This window comes from Pleurodeles waltl, chromosome 10, assembly GCF_031143425.1.
Source record: "Pleurodeles waltl isolate 20211129_DDA chromosome 10, aPleWal1.hap1.20221129, whole genome shotgun sequence".
NCBI lineage: Eukaryota > Metazoa > Chordata > Amphibia > Caudata > Salamandridae > Pleurodeles > Pleurodeles waltl.
Window position 1 is genome coordinate 140,247,804 of NC_090449.1, and position 23,585 is coordinate 140,271,388.

A 23,585-nucleotide genomic window follows, 5' to 3' on the forward strand; every position below is an offset into this window, starting at 1 on the left:
TGAGTCACTGTTTATTTTGAGGGGCTTTGGGACCTTGAAATTTTCCCCGACTTCTTGGGAATTGGCCTCCTCTATATTGTCCCCGAAAACCTCCCCTTTGATATTGACCCTGGTAGGTAGGTGGTCTTGTCTGTGAAGTGTTGGTTTCTGTGGGTTGACCCCGAAACCCTCCCCTAAAAGGTGTCTTCCGAAATGTGCCTCTGCTCTGCGGGGAGTAGAGTGCGCCCATGGCTTTGGCTGTATCGGTGTCCTTTTTTAGTTTTTCAATGGCAGTGTCTACCTCCGGCCCAAACAATTGCTGTTCATTAAACGGCATATTGAGCACAGCCTGTTGGATTTCGGGTTTGAACCCAGAAGTGCGCAGCCAAGCGTGCCTCCGTATTGTGACTGCAGTGTTTATTGTCCTTGCAGCTGTATCGGCTGCATCCATGGAAGACCGTATCTGATTGTTCGAGATACTTTGTCCCTCTTCCACCACTTGTTGCGCTCTTTTTTGGAACTCCTTGGGAAGGTGTTCGATGAGATGTTGCATTTCATCCCAATGAGCCCTGTCGTATCTTGCCAAGAGTGCTTGCGAGTTGGCGATACACCACTGATTTGCTGCAACTCTTTTTCCCGCTGCATCAAATTTGCGGCTCTCCTTGTCTGGAGGTGGTGCGTCGCCTGATGTCTGAGAGTTGACTCTTTTACGAGCTGCCCCCACAACTACTGAGTCCAGTGTTAGTTGTGTTGTAATAAATATTGGGTCTGTGGGAGGTGCCTTATATTTTTTCTCCACCCTTGGAGTTATGGCTCTGCCTTTAACTGGCTCCTGAAATATTTGTTTTGAGTGCCTTAGCATTCCTGGGAGCATGGGAAGGCTTTGATACTGGCTATGGGTGGAGGACAGGGTGTTAAAGAGAAAGTCATCCTCAATAGGTTCCGAATGTAGTGAGACATTGTGGAATTCGGCTGCCCTTGCGACCACCTGTGCATATGATGTACTGTCCTCAGGTGGTGACGGTTTAGTTGGATATGAGTCTGGACTATTGTCAGACACTGGGGCGTCGTAGAGGTCCCATGCATCGGGATCATCCTGGCTCATTGTGGTATGAGTTGGTGAGTGCGTTAGTGGTGGAGTTTGCGCCGGTGATGCATGTGTTGATTGTGGTGGAGAAGGTGGTGGTGTTACTTTCTTTACCACCTTTGCTTGTGGTTGCTGGTCCCCTTGTTGGAAAACAAGTTTCCTTTTCATCTTGATTGGGGGGAAGAGTGGTTATCTTCCCTGTGTCTTCCTGGATGTGAAGCCTCCTTTGAGTGTAGTCAGTTTCTACAGTTTGAAGCTCTTCACCAAATCTATGCAATTGGGTGTTTAGTCCTTGTTCCTCTGTATAGGAACTAATTTTCAGTTCCGAGGCTTTTCTCGGTACCAAAACCTTTTCGGTAGGCTTTTTAGGCTCCGAAGAAGATTTCTTTGATTTCGGCGTGGTATCTCGGTGCCGAACATCTTCGGTGCCGCTGTCTCTGCGCCGAATTGTCTCGGAGCCGGTGTCTCGGCTCCGAGGTTGCTGTGTGGCGGTATCACGACTGGAGTCGGATGACTTCGACACCAGCATGCCCTTTTTCGGTTCCTTGGCTCGGTCACCTAGTTTTTGGGTTAAGCCATGGCCTGTTGGCTGTGGCGTCCCCTGGGCTTTTGTGGACTTTTCGTGAGTCCTAATTTTCGACGTCTTACTCACGGTTGTTATGTCTTCGGCGTCGGATTCCCCCGAATCCGACTCGTGGATGGAGAACGCTTCCTCTTCGTCCTCGAACCGATGTTGTCCTGTCGGCGTGGACGCCATTTGCAATCTTCTGGCTCTTCGGTCTCTGAGCGTCTTCCTCGACCGAAACGCTCGACAGGCTTCACACGTATCCTCCTTGTGCTCCGGGGACAGGCACAAGTTACAGACCAGATGCTGATCCGTATACGGATATTTGTTATGGCATTTAGGACAGAAGCGGAACGGGGTCCGTTCCATCAGTCTTGAAGTCGCACGCGGTCGGGCCGACCAGGCCCCGACGGGGATCTAAATTACCCCGAAGGGCCACCGGAGCTCTTCAAGATTCGGTGTCGATTTGTTCTAACTAACCCGAAACCGAACGAAACAATACCGACGATTTTTTCCGAGATTCTAACTAACTTTCCGACCCGAAACACGGAGCGAAAAGGAACACGTCCGAACCCGATGGCGGAAAAAAAACAATCTAAGATGGAGTCGACGCCCATGCGCAATGGAACCGAAAGGGGAGGAGCCCCTCGGTCTCGTGACTCGAAAAGACTTCTTCGAAGAAAAACTACTTGTAACACTCCGAGCCCAACACCAGACGGCGGACTGTGCACAGCATGTGTATCTGCAGTTACACATGCCATCAATATATATATATATATATATATATATATATATATATATATATAAATAAATAAATAAAAAACTTTGTATAATTTTAAAACATACAGACTGAGCAGCACATCATACATGGATCTGGGAAACTTGGCCGGGCTGCACTTCCAGCCAATTTTGGCATTTTAGCCAACATCAATTTACATGCTGAGGTTTTGATCCCATAATGATACTGTGAAAAGCCAAACTACAAGCCCCAAAAAGCAACATACTGATGTCCAGGGGAAAAACACATGTTGGTAATCCGTGTCATACTGCCTACTTGCAGAGTTATAAAATGCAAAATTAAATATAGTTGTAGGCTTTCTGCCTTTTTTGTAGGCAATAATGATTAAACAGCCAGTGAGTGACAGGGAGGGGATAGCCTTTCAGATGTAAATGCCAGATTCTCCTGCTATGGGCTAACATTAACACTTCTAGGAAAGCCAGACTGTTAACCGGACCCATCTGCCAGAACAATTCGTGCATCTGCAAGTTACCTGCGCCTAGAGACCGAGAGAAATGAAAAATACTGACTTTCTACCCCTTGGACAAGGGGACAAGGCGGCAGCTCGCAGGCCCCGGAGACAGGTGCAGGCCGGATCGGACCGGTCATGGTGAGTGGGCTAACGGTGGACCTAGTTTGAATTTGTGCGGTCACCCAGGGTCAGCAGCCATTGGTTGCTAGGTGATTGGCGGGGGGCGCCTGGGCAGGCATCTGGGGCAGCCACACCAGTTAAATAACTCCTGGCTGCCCTTGGTGACTGTGGATGCGCCCCCTCCCCTTTTTCAGACCAGATTTCTTCTTTTCCTACCCTCCCTTCCCTGTATTAAGTCCACTGGGGGTGGAGAAGTCATGTTTGGCAACAATTACAGGTAGACAACCTTGGCATCAAGGATATAAGTGCAGGCAAATTCAGGATGGAATCAGTTTTTTAGCCTTTAACTGAAGACGGGGCAGGGGTACTGCAGTCTTTATTGAAAGGCTGAGGACGTCCGCTACTGTGATTGTCTATAGCTGGCCAGGGTACTCCATTACACAGCCCTGGGGATACTGGGGGATGGTGGGCTGCGCCAGGAAACCAAGGTATGGCCCAGTTGACAAGGCCCATCTCCCAATGGGTGCCAGGGGGAGTCCCATGTATTCGGTTGCTCTGGCATGGTAGTTTGTGAGACCAGCTGTCATGCTGGCCCAAGCTCCCTCTGTCTTGAGGGGACAAGTGAGTTCCCCTTGTAAAGGACAGCTTATTGAGGGACCAGCAGGGTTTCATCTTAGGTCCAAGTCAATGCAATCAGTCAATGCCACAAGGGGCCTGGGGAGTGGTCAACTATGACTCCTCATGTATTTGGTATTTGCTGGAAATTGTTCATATATTGGTAATGAATATTTGCTAGGAGTTTCATGTATTAGTTATGTACATGTGATAATTACAATGCTATTCTGTACATATTGTAACAACATGAGAAAGAATATTGGTCGTGTTTATGAGATGTAATAAATACATCCGGAGAATGTTTTATTCTCTAACGCAATAATGGCATCTTGTATTGTGTCCTTGCAGAATCAGTCATGGATGTGTAGATGTATAATGTTTGAGTGGTTGAGATATGACCGGTCTCGCTGCGGTCCCTCACCTGTCTTCCCCAGCCCATCCTCGACGTTTGTGTGATTTAGGTAGCGGATAACTGGTTTGTACAAGTTCCAAGTGCTTCTTATTGTTTTCTAACAAAACAGTGCACAGAAAAAACATTTATCTTTAAGTCCATTGCTGGCACTGCAGAATACCAAGGCCGCCTACTCCTGATTCCTGCTCTTGCCCCTTCTTGCATCACCTCACGTCTCCTTATCCCACTCTCTCAGGTTCTTTGTCACCCCCTGCTTTATCACCGTTTTCCTACTTGTAGCTTTCACCTTCTTTCTCCTTTTCTAGCTCTTGCTCTGGGACAAAGAATGATTGTGAGTCCCAGATGTAGGAAGTAAGTACTTGTGCCCACCCCGTTACACGTTAGTACTACATGTGTTCCATGCACTTGCACCGTTCACCTAAAGGGACCTATGCCGGATTGTAAGAAATTAGCGCCAATCCCTGGACTCTCCTCACAGCTTCCAGAAACCGAGCAGCGGCCAGTTGTGCTGAAACTGGATTCAATAGCTGTACCGAAGGAAGTCACACAGCAAAAAACTCTATGCCTGGTTGGGTTCCCAAATGATCCATGGAAAAAGTTAGGCATGGACGTTGCGTGACCCATGTAAGATCTCTCAGCAAACGCGAGATAGCCTTCGGTGGTTGTAGATTACTTCCCGAAGTGGGTGGAAAGCAAGTTTATGAGGGAACCAAACACAACACTTTCCTCAACAATTAAATTCTATTAAAGATCTGGTGCAGTGTCATTTTAAGTAGCTCTAATGGATGTGTGATGTAACTTTGGTAATGGTTTTCACCCTAGATCTTGGAACCTCTACATGCCATGGAGCTTATGCGAAGCTATTAGTGCATAAACTAATCAGTGGGATTGATTATGAACTGAAGTTACACCAACACACTGAAGTAACCTTTGCGAAGGAGAGTACACAGTCTATTCAACTTCTTATGCTAGAGCAGGTATATGAACAGCAACCCTGGCATTAGCGTTCACCAACTATGGCTACAGGACAAGGGCTTTGCTTGGCAAGGGTTCTGGCTTAGTTCACGTGTGGGAGAGTGAGACAGCACTGAATGAATCGGATGGCACCAGCATCTCCTTGAGAGCAGGCAGCAGCCTCTGACTTCAAGGCCTGCTTCGACAGCCTGTTCGCATCAGGGACAGTTTTACACCCTACAGCAGAGCACCATTACATTGCACAGTACAAGCAAAGACTTTGCATATACCGGTGTATACTAGTTGTGAAGGCAATAGTATTCCTGGTACGTTATCTCTCATTAATGGCCACGACTGCACCCGAGGTTGTGCCTATTATGCTACTGCTGTGGGTATAGCACATAGCATTTGTCTGATTGAAAAGATGATTCCCTTTTTTAGAAGAGTTTCCTAGGCGACAGCCATGGTTCTAACTGAGGTCAAAGTATCTAACTGAAATAGATAAGGAAAAACGAAGCTGGTCAAAATTGTGAGTAATCGTTGAAATCATGTGGTACCCACCACAACAAAGTCTCCTACAAGAGACCTGTAAGGCGCGGAAGACCCCACGTAAAATGAAGGTGGCTCGTCTTAGTGCGAAGCCACAATTTTGTGTTGAATGATTTCACCACACCGAACCATGCACTGCTACAGCGCACTGTATACTGTTAAGTATGCATGCTACACCATGCATTCAAAGTCCCAGTTTTCTGGATAAACACACCATAAAATAAGAGAAACAAAAATTACTCTCACAAAACCATTGCCCCATCACCTGACACAATAACTCCAAGCCAGAGCAGATTACTAATTTGCCACATAAACCCATCCAGCAGACAGGTATCTTTAACTCTTGATTTTCACTACTCCACACAGTACCACTTCTATTATACTGCAGTAGGGCAGTACTAGCTCTACAGGCTAGCAGGGCAGTGCATAGCACTACATGCTATGTACATCCAAATTACATCATACAACAAAGTAAATTAATACCACAGCACATTTTGCCTCTCTAGACTTGAGACATTTCAACAGAACCATCAATCTTACATCACATTTGCTATTTAGGATTGGAGAGGATTATGCAATGAGAAGATTGCCCAGTTTAAGGGTTTTATATCTACTTCCTCCTTTCATAGCCACACAAAATATTTTCAGGTACATCATAGCATCAATGAATTGGTAAACTAACAATTCAAGGCTTCCACAATGTTGAAATGGAATGAAGATTGTAGTACTATATGCAATCTCTTCTTCAGGTAGCAGCAACAGGTTTTTGCTCTCTTTTTTTTCCCTTCAAAGGTCAGACTAGATCCAAGGTCAATTTCAGCAGAAAATAGGATACGTTACCCATCTTCAGTAACTCTTACAGGAGGACACTTTATCTAATTGCAGATTGCTCAGCTCAAAATATCTTCTAGGCACCCGACTGGATTCTGAGAATTTCAACTGATAGGTGGAATTGTGAGGCTTCACACTGACTCCATTCTGCCCCAGAAGTGACAGACCTGAACCACATATAAGCACTAAATCCACAGGGTGACATAGGTTTCTTGCGTTTTCTCTTTATACACCCTCAAATGTGGAGAGTGAACAATTTTTGACAATAGTTTGGTGATTAGTACCATTGGACCTCTTCCAATGTTAAAAAGAGAGAAATCCACTGATTGCGGAAAGGAAGTAGATTGAAGACTATGCGGTTTGATAGAATATTCCCCTGAAAGAGTATCGGTAAGTAACTTTTTCATCTGATGGATATTTCTAACTGCACATTCCTCAAACTAGAATGGATACCAAAGAAGTACCTAGTCACTTAGGGCGCACATAGCAACATCACAAAATAAAATGATGGACGGAGTGTTGAAACTTTTCAACCCGGGTCAAAACTGATTTGCATATGCCTGAGTCCAACTGGGGTGGCATGATGAGCAGAAGATCTGTGACTGGGGGTAAGTGCTTGAAAAGTTTCAGCACTCTGTCCATCATCCTTTTGTGTTGCTAAAGTTACCCTTAGTGGGAAGGGTATGCCCAGACGTGGGTCCCGTGCTTACGGTGCCACTGGATTCAAACTAGCCTGGCTGAGGAAGGGTAACACCCTGAAACCGGTTCCAGGATGCTTGTTTCCGGTCCAGGAAGGACCGGACGTGGCAGTTCGGACTGGACTGTTCCCATGGGGAACAGGGTCAAGACTGATTTGCGAATGGGTGAGTTCCAACTGGGGTGGCATGGTGAGCTAAAGAACAATGGATTAAACCCAGATCTTTGACTGGGGGTGAGAGTTTGAAAAGTTTCAGCACTCTGTCCATCTCCCTTTTGTGTTGGTAAATCAAATGCAGACGATTGTCACAGCTCAGTTTTTTCACTTGGAGAGGTTATTTACAGAAGTTCAGGTGGAGGACCCTGCCCTGTTGCTGAGACAAGAGGTTCTCTTGAAGCGGTAGACAGATCAATGGGCAGAAGAGTTCAGGGTACCGCACTCTTCTGACACATTTCAGGGCAATTAGGATGAATTATGCCCAGTCGTTCTTGATCTTCTTCAGAACTCGAGGTAGGAGACGTAGTTGCATGAAGACAGGCAAGAGTCCCATTCCAGCTGAACGCATGTCCTTAAGAGTGCTCCTGTGTAACTCCAACGCGTTAACTGTTGACATTGCACGTTCAACTGTTCTGAAAATGTGTAGCCAGGGTTCTTCCTGATAGTCTAACACAACCATCACCAGTTTGGGATGTGGACGCCAGCTTGTGATCTGCCATATGAAGTTTGCTAGTTTTCTCTGGCATTCAGGGACCCTGACAGATCAGTGGTGATCAGGAAGATGTCTGGTGGGTAAGCCACCCCTAAAGGCGCAGAGCCTCCTGACAAAGAACCCAGGAGGCCACTAAGCCCTGCTTCTTGCAGTAACATACCAGTAGTGTTGTGTAAAACCTATACCATCCTTCTTTGATGGCAGGAAAACCATCGGCAACAAACACATGAGCCATAGCTCCAGCATGTCGATGTGGAGCTGGCCTTCCACTGCAGACATGGGGCATCTGATTACCACCACTTCCAGATGACCACATCACAATGCAGTAAAGATGCATCCATTTTTAGACCTGTGAAGATGGGCAGTGACCACTACACTTAATTTCGTGAAAACCTGAGCAGTGAAGGTAAGACTGAATTGGAACAGAGCAAACTGAAAATGCTCAAGGCCAAGCTTGAATCGCAGGAAACTCCTGGGCTGCTGGACGGGTACATGAAAGTAGATACTTTGCCTTATCCTGCTTGTCATTAATTATCCTGGCCAAAGAGGCCCTCTAGTCCTTTGGAAGAGCCAGCAAGGTCTTGCTGGCCATTTCCTGTAGGGCACATGTATGTCGGCCAAATAGACATACTGTGTATACAGATGTTAGTGCAGTCAGGCAGAAGAAAACATTTGCTTATCAAACTCATCACGCCCTTGGGATTCTCCGTCCGGGGGACTGGACAGAAATTTAACATGATTCACCTTATTGGTTAAAGCCTGAACAATGAGACTTTCCAGAAAGGGGTGCATGGTGGGAAACTCTGGGTCAATTGTGCAGTTCTACTTACCATGGCAACCAGATGACTTTCAGACAGGAAAGAACATAGTTTAGACCAGGTAACCTTCAATGTACCTGTGAGTGCAACATGAATGGAAGCAAGGGCCCAACATTTCTGTCAAAACATTTATTCCAATCTGAATGGAGAACAGCCGCAACTCTAGTACCTCAGCTGCCATCAGAAGTACCAGTGCAAATGAGACACTTTCTTACGGTGGAGGTCCATATTATGATTCAAGCTCTGGTTCAGGGGAGGTGCATGTCCATTAATATTTCGTAAATTAAGATACAAGGCATCATCTGTGTAATGAGTGGTGAGCTAGTCATACCTCTCACCTTCATCATTATACAGGGGTGCACCATGTTCGGTCTAGCAAAGAATCGAAGTCCGAATCAATAAGAAAACTAGAGCCTCTGCTTATTATTGCATCATTTAAAAGCATCGAATTAGAATCAGGCTGTATGACAACTGGTGGCACTTTTGTAATTTCGTGGAGTGACATCTGCTAAGTTCCAGCATACAGTGGTTTGGGGTCTGACATGAGCATTGGCAGCAGATCACCCAGTGGTACCTGTGGTATTCGTATCGGCATAGGGGTGACTGGGAGCAGTGTAGATCTTAGGGTAGGATCAGAGTAGACAGTCTCGTAACGTGTCCCTTGAAGACAGATGGCAGTTGGGGGGGGGGGGGGGCAATGACCCACTGGTAGTTACCTGACTGGAGACCTCTGTCCAAAAGAACACCATTGAGAGGCAGAAGCACGCTAAAGACTTGCACCATGAGCTCTTTGAAGACTTTGATCTGTTGCAGGGTCCACAATGGCCTGGGGAACTCAGGGCACGATGGAACCAACTGAGGACGTGATTTTGTGGCGGAGTGACCTCAAGTGAGTGCAACTCAGCTCTTGATATCCACTTGCCTTCTCTTTGATGTTAAAGTTGCAGGATACCGTTGAGTTCAGATTCACTTTCCTATGCTTTCGCTTGAGCTTACCCAAAGATTTCTAGCAGGAACTGGAGCATCTGCCAGAAACCCCCTGGGACCAGGTTTTAGAGCAAGATATGCATGAAATCTGCAACTTCTTCGCCTGGCAATGTACCTAACCTCCTAATCTTGAATCACCTTTGGGTGTAATATAGCACATTTGTCACATCAAAAAGTCGTGGCCTAAGTCCAGGCACAACTTTGACATGTGACAGACATCTGCTTCCTGAACTCACAGCAGAGCTTGATCATGTAATTTTTGGTGGGGACACCATTTCCTACCACACTATTCAAAAAAGTTATTTGGAGACACTAGAATACTGACAAGGTTGAAGGCAGAGCACCAATCTGCATCAGAAGGCATAGAAAGAAAGAAATGGACATCGGTGTGCAGGAGTGGGTGTATGTGAGACTCTCTTTCATCACTTATGGGACATACAGTGGTATGGTACCAGCTTGGAGTTGTACGATGCTGGGCAACTGCTAGAAAATTCTCCGGATCCATTCTGGCCACTGCTGGGTTATTCTGAGATTAAGAATCTAAAGTAGGAATTATCCATCAGAAATATCATCAAGGGAAAAGGTAGAGGTAATCTTACTTTACATATTCCATTCTTGCACAAACATTCTTCATTTGGTTCTGTTCTCAAACACTAAAATGGAAGTTTCTGCATACAAAGGTTTTTTAGTCACTTACTTTTCGGCACCTTGGATTAGGACAGCTGAAACGAGTCACATCTTTGTCTAGAATAGCAGGAAAACTGCACAGTGGACACCTGGAAAGAATGCATAAAAAGTGTCACAATCCTTTTTCACTCACAACAGTTAAATATTGCATTTACCAAGTGATAATCTTCAAGTTCTACTGTACAAAATGGAGAGTACAGTGCATCAGACCCCCCTCTGATACCAATACAAATACAGTAGAAATGCAAATTGAGGAAAGCTTTATCCAATAGGGCCTTGAACCATATTCATTTAAGAAGGTCGACTACTGTGTTTATCAATATGATGAAAGAAACATTAGCAAATCGATCAGACATATCAAGCTTGAAGAAAGAGAAATTAACTGGTGTTTATGGGCTGAGATTTTTTATTTTTTTTAATTGGAGGGAATTTTGTTGTAGGACAGTGCTATCAGTGGAAAACTTTTTTGTATGTCTGGGTATGACAAACTAGTTACTTACCTTAGGGAACAAATTATCTGCTAGAGACGTATCCTAGTTGCAGATTCCTTGCCTTAGAATTTCCCCCAGGCGTCAGTCTGGATCAAGGGATTTTTCTCGACCAGTACACCTGCGTGCAGCCAGGTGGCATCAGTCGACTCTGCGTCAGTCATTGGCTTTGGCTTCGCCTGATGTGATGCCTCGGGTCATATATAGGCACCACCCCAACGTGCTGTCAGTTTCTTGTTACGGCTTTCCATGGCAGAAGCCCAGAGCCATGAAGAACACTGATCCTGGTTTGATGGAACTAGGGCCCTGAAAGGGAAGTCCCTGTCCCTAGAAATCAGTTCGCAGAGCAGGAAGGATGGGTGGGCTGGTAAGGAATGTGCAACCAGAATATGTCCCTACCAGATCATTTGTTATCAAAGGTAAGTAACTTGTTCATCTTTTAGAGACTTCTAGTTGCAGATTCCTTACCTTAAAATACATTCCCAACCCGGAGGCGGGTTTGCAAACCAAGATCATACTAAGAAGTCCCGCAGGAACGACAGGAAAAGTACCCATCCCTACGGACCTGAGTGTCCAGGCAGTAGTGTTTGGTGAATGTGTGAAGAAACACCCACGTTGCTGCCTGACAGATGTCCATGAGTGGAACTACGTGTGCTAACGCAGTGGTTGCAGCTGTTGCTCTGGTGGAGAGAACATGCAAACCCTCCGTGGGTTGCTTCTTAGCCAAAGCATTGCACATTTCTATGCAGAGAACAACATTTTAATGGAGAGAACGACCCATCTTCTGCACTGCCCGACCTTTCTTTGCACCCTCATAATCAACAAAGAGTTGATCATCCACCCAAAACTCTTTGGTACAATCAAGATAGAACGCCAATGCTCTTTTTGGGTCCAGACGATCGAGTCTCTCCTCTTCCTTAGAAGGACGTGAGGGCGCGTAAAAAGTAGGCAAGGTGATGGATTGGCCTACATGAAAGGGCGTGACCACTTTAGGTAAAAAGGAAGCCCTGGTACGAAGCACCACCTTTTCAGGGTGGATGGAAATAAAAGTTGGCTTTGAGCAAAGAGCTTGCAGCTCACTCACTCTGCGGGCAGAACTGATGGCCACAAGAAAGGCTGTCTTCAGAGTAAGAAGCCAAAGTGGACAGTTGTGAAGTGGCTCGAAAGGAGGACACATTAGGAAGGTAAGAACCAAGTTCAAATCCCATTGGAGCATTATAACTGTAGAAGGAGGAAACATACAGGTAAGGCCTTTGAGGAACCTTCCAACAATAGGAGATTTAAACAAGGAGAGTTGGTCAGGTAATCTGAGGAAAGTCGATATGTCAGATAAGTATCCCTTGAAGGTGCACAAAGCAGAGCCCTGCTAGCCTAAAAAAAAGAATAAACAAAAGGGGCTCAGACAGAGGTGCAGGGAGGGGATCAACAGACTTGCCTGTGCAACATGCCACAAATTTGTTCCATCTGCAGGCGTATACCGTTTTGGTGGAAGGACCCCACGGCTGCCAAAATAATATTGCAGACTTTGGGCGGAAGGTGTAAAGTTATCAACTGCCACCACTCAATCTCCACGCAATAAGGCAAAGACTGGACCGGTTGGGATGGAGAACCGCCCTCTGCTGCTGAGACAGAAGATCCTCCGGAAGTGACAGTATGAGCGGAGGATCAATGCCCATGCTCAAAAGCTCGGGATACCAAACTCTTCGTGCCCAGCCTGGAGCCATAAAAATTAATTAGGCCCAGTCAGTCTTGATCTTCTTGAGAACTCTTGGCAGAATTGGTAAGGCACAGAGGAGGCCTGAGTTCCACTTGAGATGAAAAGCTTCGCCGATCGAGTGCTGCCTTGGAAACTTCAAGGTGTAAAACAGCTGATACTGTGTGTTCTCGCGGAGGCAAACAGATCTAACCAAGGTTCTCCCCACTGCTGAATGAGACCTTGCGCCACCTCTGGGTGGAGATGCCATTCATGATCGACCAGGCATTGACGGCTGAGTTAGTCTGCTCAGGTGTTCAGAGAGCCCACCAGACGTTGAACCACCAAAGATACACATTGATGTTCCAGCCATGTCCAGAGGCACACAGCCTTCTGACAAAGGGTCCAAGGACCCAGTCCACACTGCACGTTGTAGTACCACATGGCAGTGGTGTTGTCCATGAAGACCTTAATCACTTTCCTTTTGAGAGAGGGAAGGAATGCCTTCAATGCTAGCCTGATTGCCCTGATCTCCAAAAGACTGATAAGGAGCCTGGACTCTGCCGGAGACCAGACACCTCTGATATCCCCCTGTCCCATGCGGCCACTCCATCCCAGGAGTGACGCATCTGTCACTACTGTCAGATCTGCTTGGTGAAGAACAAGGGAGCTGACTCTGACCCAACTGCGGTTCAAAATCCATCATTGCAGATCTTGCACAGTTCCCTTCGAGCTCTGGACCATGATGGAGGGGTGGTTACCCTGATGCTGTGCCCACTGGATCTTCAGGTCTCACTACAGAGCCCGCATATGCCATCTGGTATGTGTCACCAGCAGTCTGCAGGTGTCACAGGATACTCGTTGTTTATGACTCTGGCCAACTGCAAAGTGGTTTTGATCCTTGTGGGTTCTGCCTTGACCAAGGTAAGGGCGGCCCTTTCTGGTAGCCACGCTGCTGCGGACGATGGAACGCCAAAGGCAGTCCGTCCCCTCCAGAAGGAGTCCCAGAGGAAACAAACGCAAAGGGAAAAACCTCTATAGCAGGTACTCCCTGGAACAAAAATATGCAAAAAGGTAAGTCTTCCAACAAGAAAAAAATACTGGAACAAACTGGAACAAGCGGGGGAAAAAGCTGGAGAAAAACAACAGAGTGAAGATCACGACCAAAGAAGTGATGCAGCGCAAGGAGAACAAGAATCACAATCCTTATATAACCCAAAACAGGAAATGACCAACAGGAAGAAAAAGGACACCACATTGTATTGGAAAAGAACCATAGGAGAATACAGAGAAAGGGGCCATTTTGGAAAAGGGTCCTAAAGCGTGCAGTGAAAAGAAGGGCATGCTGGGACAATGACTAACATGGCTGCAAAGTGTAAAAACAAGGAAAGAAAGAAGAAAAGGAGAAAGAAGAAAAGAGAAAAACAAGAAAAAAATCCTGCCTCCAACTGGTCCAAGACGGTGAAGCGTAAGACTTGGAAGGTTTGGAGGTTGCGGTAGGGAGGTGGGGTGCAGGGGGGGTGCTTGGGAGTGGTGGAGTGGGCTGACCACTAGCTCCCCGATCCACAAGGACGTTGGATCCATCTCAGGCAGCGTAGAAGCTGCGCAGCATGTGTGGCACAGGGGAAAAGGGACGTGGTCGGGTGCCCCTTCCGTAGCCATGAAAGGGGCAAAAAGCAGAGTGAGGTCGAGAGGCACACTGAGCCGTATCGCGGGACTCCTTGAAGCGCTCGAACGTGGAGTCTGCTGTGTCTCCAAAGAGACGGGTGCCATCGAAGCGCATGTCCATGAGCGTAGCTCAGACATCCCCTGAAAAGCCAGATGTCCTCAACCAGGCGTGGCTCCTCAATGCCACCATCGATCAGCCAAGTGAGTTGGTCATAGCCAGCCCACATCTGATTGTGAACTTAGCTGCATCTTTCCTGTTAGCAACAGCTTTGGAGAGAATGGCCCTGCCTCCTGCGGGACCTGTGGCAGCACCTGCACAACCCTATCCCATAATGTAAAGGAGTAACGGCCCAAAAGGCATGCAGTGTTAAAGGACCACAATGACAGACTGGTAGAAGAACATTTTTTCTTTCCAAGCTGGTCCAGTGTTTTGGATTCCCTATCCAGAGGTGCGGAAGGGAATGCGCCCGAGGATGTAGAGGCTTGGATGACCAAGCTCTGAAGGGTGGGGTGTTGGGTCAGGAATTTTTTGATCGTAAGGCGCAGGCTGTTATTTTTTAGCCATGACTGTTTGAAATTTCCCTCGTAGTTTGTGGCAAAAGACTTCATAAAGCTCCCCTCTTCTTTTTTTAAAGAAAAATGCTACATACACCTCAGTGGCTAACCAGAGTGTTTTTAGGAGACTTCTTAATCTGTTTCTGTGATTTAAACTGTATTTAGAAACTGTCTACATCACCTCTTTTTGCCTTGAAAAAGCAACATTTCTGATTGTAAAAAAAAAAAAAAAAAAAAACACTGAAATACTGCTTGTCACACAATATCTCCCTTACCTGGAAAGTAGACTCTGCTAGCTTGGAAGTATGTATTCAGCCGGTCTGTATCCAAGGAGATTCTGAATAGAGCAGCAGCTTCCCCCCTCCCTTGCCACAGGGGCTGGGGCTTCAGTTAACATGGCCCTTATATAGGTTTCCATTGGTTATTGCATATGGTGTTGTGATAGGTTGTCGGGGGTTGAGATACCTATTGGGTTGCGATACCTATTGGTACATGGTTATTAGGGTTGGGGTTGTGATTGGTACTAGGGTTGAAATTTCTATTGGTTTCTGGTTTTTAGGGTTGGGGTTGTGATTGTTTGTCAGGATTAGGGCTATGATTGGTGAATAGGGTTGGGTCTCCCATTAATTGTGAGATTTAGGTTTACAAATCTGATTGGTGAGGGTTAGGACTAGGTTTCTATTGGCCAGTAGGGCTGTTTAAGCCTAGGGCTCAGGGCGTCTCCGGCCGGGCGTCGAGGCTAAGGGCAGAGAGGACAAGGGCATATGCCTGTTTGGACCTGTTCAGGACAAGTTGGGCCTATGGCCAGAAATGCTGCCCAAATCTCTATTGACCAGAAAGGACTTTACTCCCTACATATCAATCAACATGCAAACACATTATCAGCAAAGACATCCAACTCTTGCATCACAAACTGACCTCATACAGATCATCAACCAACACAATACCCCATATACAACACCTGTACACATATCTACCACAACTACAACAGTAAAACACCTTCATTCTCACAGTAAACACTACTCTGTGCATTCCCACGAACACAACCTGACATTACCCACACAACACAAAACCACATTATACATTATTTTCAGCCATCCAGATACACACTCCCTGTTCATACAAACCAACAACACTATCATGTATTTCCTACTGCCAGACACCCTTTTATCATGAAAATACCTAAACCCAGCCTGCCAACATACCATCGACAAACATTTCCCTCTCTTCACCAACTACACACAACCATACAATCCTCACACTCAACTCCACCACATTTTACCTCTTCCAGTCATCACAACTAACACAAGCTTCCCTGACACACATCCATCCCCTCTTACACACCTCATACACTCATCTCCAAAACACACCCCCTGTAATACTCTAATACCACTCCCCAGCAATAACTCACATACAAATCCCTCACAGAAAACCATTATATCAATACCCCCTTTCACTATTCCACAAAACAATACAGACCACACACATCAGCACACCAAAATAACAGAAACTTTTGTATTCTTTCTGTCACACCCACTCCCACAATCATGACTACACAAATAAAACAAACCCTGGCCAATTTTACCCATAAATTCTGACTCTTCACAAGCATCTACCACAAGCACCCCAACACAGCGACATTCATTCACCCGCCTCTCATCCACTGAAAAATTTAGAGCCTTACATTATGATCCACATGCTCCTTCACCACCCCTAACCCATACTCATTCCGCACTAAACAGACGCAAACAAAATAAACAACATGCCACTCTTAACAACTATGTATCCCCTAGTCTATTACATAATAAGGCTACCCTACAAAAAAAGTACACTCTTCATGTCTCTCTCAGCCACCAAGTCCACCACCGACACACAAAGACCCAACAACATGCCTCCTAAGCCTGCTTGAAGAGGAACACTATATTGGAACAGGACTATTGTGACCCTCACACAGTTATCACAACTAACAACACACCTGCTACAAGTTCTAAATATACTGCTCACCCGTCTCCTAAACAAAACACCGCCACTAACACACTTCTTCTAAACTGCCAGCTCATAAATGCTCGATCACTCTAAAAAAACAAGCACCACATATACGACCTGCTCACGGACACACAACCTGAGTTACTATTCATAACAGAATCATGGTTGGGAAATGACATGGCCCCAGAGCTGCATGAAGCCGTTCCTCCGGGCTATCAAATCATCACACAAAACCGTACAGGCAAGAGAGGAGGTGGACTAGCTATTATATTCAAACAAGCAATAAATCTCAGTAAAACGGACAACATTTCCATTCAAAGTTGTGAAGCCCTCCTCACCAGATGCCACCCTACTCCAACTTCCTCCTGTAACTTTCTCCTCCTTTGCAGACCTTCACCTAACAACTCAACATTCGCAGACGCTTTCCTAGATACAGTCTCAAACCTTATTACATTATACTCAAACATATGCATTCTTGGGGACCTAAATATTTGGTTTGACAAACCCAATATGCCCCATCCAAAAGCTATCACCACTGGCCTAGTCGCATTTAACCTACATCAGATTGTACACAATCCCACACACATCTCTGGACACATCCTAGATGTCATTTTTGCTAAGCCTGAACTAGTTACCGTTCATAGCATCACACTAATCACATCGTCAGACCACCATCTGATAACTTTCCAACATAAAACACCACAAATCAACATACCCCACAACTACTTACATACGCACACCTATCCACCATGGAGCAAACTCAATTTTGATGACTTTGAAACACAACTAACACCCAAAACAGATCTAGATACAACTAATTATGTTCCAAAACTTTATGAGTGGCTACAGGAAGCTTTTGATATCCTAATACCCTCAGAAAAACTAAATAGGACAAAAGAAAACCAACACCTTGGAGAAACACAAAACTTAAAAAGATAAAGCAACAAATCAGAAGGTTGCAGTGGACCTGGCTCAAAACAAACATTCAAGACAAACTTCAGCTACATAAACTTAACAGAATATACAAATAATCAATCAAAAAAGCTAAAATAAAGTACTACTCAGACAGAATTCTAAATATTAAGTTTGCAACCAAAGAATTTTATAAAATTCTCAATGAATTTTGAAAACCCAAATGCATGGAAGGAAGTCATCCATTTCACAAACAAACTGGCAACTCATTACACAGCCAAGGCAGACACAATGGACTTCTATTTAAAACAGAAGAAAACTATTTTCAGCAACAACCCCTTTCCTAAAATACCCTCTAAGAATAAACCAACCCAGCTTCTACAGTCCTTCAAACAAATATCACAAGGTGAATTTATGGATTTGGTCAAAGCAAGCAAGCCTTCCGGTTGCCCTTCTGACCCTTATCCACCACACATCTTCAAGAACATTCTTTTTTCTACTTCTGCTCTCACACCTGTAAGAAGAATCATCAACAACTCTTTAACTACAGGAACTTTTCCTGAAGACCGGAAAAAGGCATACATACAACCGTTATTAAAGAAAACAAAACCTAGACCCACAGGACCCCAACAACTACAGACAATCACAAATGGACCTTTGCTGAACAAACTAACAGAAAGAGCAACATTTGCCCCGAAGTCACAATTCATTGAAGATAGTTCCATACTTTCAGACTACCAAACTAGATGCAGCCCAGGAAGAGGCACTGAATTGGCACTCAAAGCAATCTGGGAAGATCTTAACACCACAGTCGACTGCAATAGAGTTGCAGCACTACTTCTTTTGGACCTCTCGGCTGCCTTTGATACGGTTGACAATGACACCCTAATTCAAAGACTCCATGAAGCCGGCATAGAAGGGACTGCTCTCGACTGGATTACATCCTATCTTCAAAACAGAACTAATATTATCTATTCTCCCAACCTTCTCGTCCAAACCCTACCTCACAAAAGCAGGAGTCCCCCAAGGATCAATCATCTCACCTTTGCTTTTCAACATCTACATGATACCATTACCAGAACTGATCAATGATTTTCAACTCACATGCTAAAACTATGCAGATGACACACAAATACTACTTAAATTGGAATGCCCCAAAGACATTGAAAATTCACATATCTTCAGTTGCCTCAGAGCTGTTGATCAGTGGATGACTTGGAGCCAACTCAAACTAAATGCCTCCAAAACGGAAATACTCATATGTGATGACTGGAAAAATGATGACCCACTGTGCGCCTGGCCTGACGATCTCAGACCACCTCCTCAATTATCTGAGGAAGTTAAAAACCTTGGCATTACCATGGATTCCAAGTTAACAATGAATGCCCAAGTGGACAAATTAGCCCCAACAAACGTCATCATCTTGAAGACTCTACGACGCATCTTCCCCAAACTCTGATTTCCACACAAGGTGCAGGCTACTATCTCGCTTGTACTATCCAAACTGGATTATGCCTATGGTCTACCATGGATCATCTCGATTATGAAAAAACAACAACATATTCAGAACTCCCCTGCCAGGCTGCTATTACATGTAAAGCCACAAGCCCACATCTCCCCTGCCTTGAGAGCACTACACTGGTTACCCGCTGCCAAAAGACCCACCTTCAAGCTGCTCTGTTATCTTCCACACAGCTATACACGGAACAGGACTGCTTTTTATCAGAAACAAAATAACCAAATACATTCAACAAAGAAAACTCCGCTCACGATTGGCACCCTGCCTTAAAACACCATCATACAAGAAAAAGACTATAGGTGGTACATCCTTCTCCGTTCAAGCAGCCAAATTATAGAATTCATTACCCCCAAATATAAGATCCATGGATAACTTTCTTGTCTTCAGAAGACTATTCAAGAGTTGGCTCTTTCCTTCATAACCACCATATTCAAACAGCAATGGACTGCATAGGCCAGTGTTGACAAATATATGTTTAATATGATTATGTGTATATTCAAGATATGTATAGTTCTTTTGGAAATATGTATTGCAACTGTGTCATAACAATAAATTACACACATACTCTTTAAATCGGTTTACCAAATGTATATTTACTCCGGGTAAATATGTATACATGCATAAATATATATATATATATGTGTATGTTATTCTATGCTTAGCATGGTCATTGCATAGCTCCTAGATACGTTGTTATATTAGATCCTTATGAATCACTGCTCTCATTTTATATCACACTGATCAAATGTTTGATTATCCTAAGCATTCCACTATTCAAAAATTGAGGAAAGATAAATAAATGTTAGAAAGATACACTTATTAACTTTAAATATTACAAATCTTGAAAGTCTGTGTTTATACAATACTACTGTTCTTCTCATATTATACCCATTATGATATTCCTTGAACATATATTCCCTTACTATGTATTTACATATATATTACTCTAGTCCTACTGTACTAGAGAAAAATTTAAGAGAAATAAATAACAAAAAATCTATAAATGAAATTCAAATTATAAATAAATCAAAATGAAAAAAATAATGAATAAATAAATTAAAGAAAATAAAATGATTAAAGAAATGCATATAAATGTATTAATAACATTATAAAAAAAAATATATATAAATGTACTCTCTTGTAAGCTTTACTTTGCCTACCCATCACCATATGTCAATTTATCCTCCAACCCTCTGACTCATCCCAAACCCATTCTACCACTTTCATCTCCAAAATAACCCTGCCTAACCTCTTTCCTCCTCTTCCTAATCTAGCTCACCCAAACCTCAGTTTATTACCATGATCTCCCAAACAACCCTACTAAATTCTCCCTCATGTATCTCCCCTTTGATTAATCTAAAACCCCTCCTGCTACTATGATCTCCCTAACCCTTTCCACAGACTATCCCCACCTCCATCTCTCCTTTACTCATCCCAAGCCTCATCCTATTACTATAAACTCCCAATTAACACTTCTGGATTCTTCCCTTCTCTATCCCTCCATTACTCTAGTCAATCCAACTAACAAACTCACATATCCTCTCCTCAAATTTAACTCATAATAATACTAAAACTGTACTCGGTTTTCCCTATACTAATTCACCACTAATTCCTCTTGGGTTCCGGAGTAGCGTGCTACTCGCCGAAAAGCGATTCGACGCCTCATCAGGGATAGTATTCGCTATGTAAATACTATTACAATACAATACAAAGTAATGAGGCTAAGCTTCAGAGGAGTGACTACCACAAGAAGAGGAAGGAAAGCCCACACTAGCTAAGGAATAGAAAGTAGGCAAATGAGAGTGACAAAAAAGCTAACGAAAGGTAAGTAATGGGCGAGGCCTAAGCCCCCTTTAAACTGTCAATAAGTCTTTTTGCAAATAGACAGCTTCCACTGTCTGGTAGGCGAGATCTAAAATTAATATATCCTTAACGAGAGGGCACAATGTACATGTTTTATTTTACATGGGGGGGCATCACTGAGTACAGATCTTATGTACTGAGCAACATTCAAAAGTAGCAATAGTAAACTTGCCTTGTGTTGCTTCTCTGTAGAAGGCTAAACATGGACAAATATTGCTGCTGTGTTGAGAGGTTCATGAGTACATACTATGAATTGTGCACATTGGGTAAGACGTGGGAGCATATGCTTCTAAGTTCTCTACATGTGAATTTAGGGCTTTTATGTTCCCAGTTCACACATGCTCTTTATTATCTCCATTTAGCAAGAGCTGCATGAGCACAGATGTAGAACACAATTAACTTGTGATGAGTATGGCAGGGGAGCGAGTGATTGTGCTGTAATCGGTTTAACTTTTTTTTTTTCTTTTTAATAAAGTGGCATCTTTCTATCCTATGGATGCCTCAGAATGCTCTAAAATACCGGAGAATGCAGGAAGCAATGCTAACCCATAGATGGCTAATGGTAGAACTTGAGGAACAGAATGCCGGACCTAATCCTTGAAATACTTACAGCCTTGTTAGTGGAGAGATATGCCCATCTTCAATAAAAACTACAAACATTAACGATTTACAATAACAGAACCCAAGAGATCGTGCCAACTACAGGCCTACTGCTGGTTAGGAAATGGATAGCAGTATTCTTGAGAAACACCATCCCACATATAGCAGTGCACATCCTTTGCAATATGGATTACAGGCTACCATGGAAAAAAGGTTGCCATGCTTAAACTCTATGAATACATGCAGGGAAGAGGGACATGTAGTGAAACAGTCACGTGGCCTTCAGCTCCTGGGATTATACTCTTTAACTGTTAAGATAGCAATCTTTAGGCAAGTCTGTATGAACTGGAAACTAGTCTGTGAAAGTTTGATTGGAGAAGTTCCTGATTACTTTACACTGGCATTGGGCCTATAAATACCCAATAAACTCTAGGCTTTAAAACAAGGACATGAACAGTTGGCAACAGTATCAAAGACCAAATCTGCAAGGAGCAGAAAACTAGATTTTCATTAGTAGGCAGCAATCATCCAGGAACAAGTAAGCCCTTTGCTTGCACCAGGTAACACTGCAGGTTTATTAAATTACCTATCTACAGGCTTATGGATTATCTGCCATGGTACGATTGTGGCCCCGGTTAGGCATCAGAAAATGATGGTATACTTTATGCATGCAAAGAACGTTGCAAGTGATTCATATAACCTTTCAGGAAGTGGTCTAAGGATCTAGGTGCTCCAATGTTAGAAGATAATTTAACTAGGTCTTTGAATCTTCACGGAGTTCCTTGAAACCCCAGATCAATGGTCACAGGACCCAGAAGAAATATCTCAGAGAAATAAAGACCAGGAAAAAAAATCCAGAAGGGATAACGTCCGGATTTCTAATGTTAAGGATGACCAAGAGGGAAACACTATATCTGCCTCTATTTACAGACTGGAATTATTAGGGTGCCCAGAGTGGGAAGACAATCCAAGAAACAAGGTACACAGTCAGACATGGTGTAAAACCAAAAGACTACAAGCTTAAAGAGGAAATTATGTCTCATACTAAGAAAATAAAAGAGTTCACATATGCCAGTAGCCATGCCCTACTCGTCCAACACATCTTGATGGGTAAAGCGTCAGTGAAGGTGACAATTCAGAAGTCTTACCCAAGAAGTAAGCAAGAACTTTAATAGGCATGGGGACTAGTCCCATTGGGACAGTACTCCAGTAGGACGGCATGCTCAAAAGGAGTCTGTGCCATCAGCAGAGACAAGTTTTGACTTGAACTGGAGGAACTGCGGAGATGAGGGGAGACTATATAATAAAATTGAGAAAAAAACAGACCTATCAGCCAAAAACGACACCAGAACACAAATCATGACTAGCCTAAAAAAAAACGAATGCCAGGGAAGCTAAAAATATAATAACCGGACTTGGATGACAGGAGTTGACCAGTGATGCCTAACAATCTTAGACCATACTAATGGCCTTATTTCGAGGTGGGACGAGGTTAGGTGAAGAGGAGGAACAGTGTTTTGGCCGGCTATGAGGTAGAAGATGCAAATGGCTAGAAGATTCATTGGACAGACTGTATAGGTGTTGCTAACACTCGTCAGCTTCTCATGGGGATGGGGGGGGGGGGGGGGGGGGGCATTGTCGGCACTCCTTTTGGCTGAGCACCAAAAGCATAAGTGCCTACAGAAATGTCTAGGCCCAGATGGCGTTGGTTACTTCTAGTATTGAAAAATTAAAGTTCATATGGACACATGGTGCTCACAAGGAGAAACCTAGGAGGGGGCATATAAAGGAGAGCACTCAACACCGCTCAACACAAAAATTCAAACTACAATCACTTAATGTGAAAGGTTTACACTGTTTGAGTATGACTGAAAATCTGGCAATATATACTACACCATGATCAAGACATATTGCTCTTAATGGAAATGCATCTTTTGCAAAAGGACTGATTTAGAACAGGCCACAAAGCATACCCAACGCAGTTCTGGGCATCAGCCAACAAGAGAATTGCAGGGACTTCCATATTGTGTAAACAATCTTT

General features: G+C 44.2%; 1 protein-coding gene across 4 annotated transcripts in view; it reads right to left on the reverse strand.

Annotated features, from left to right (window-relative positions):
• Positions 1-23,585, reverse strand: part of RNF216 (ring finger protein 216) — a 697,454-nt gene that overhangs the window by 269,521 nt on the left and 404,348 nt on the right. For all 4 annotated transcript variants that reach the window (XM_069210010.1, XM_069210009.1, XM_069210008.1 and 1 more), the window contains one exon: positions 10,271-10,349. In XM_069210010.1, coding sequence (XP_069066111.1) covers positions 10,271-10,349 — 79 coding nt within the window. The remainder of the gene's footprint in view (positions 1-10,270; positions 10,350-23,585) is intronic.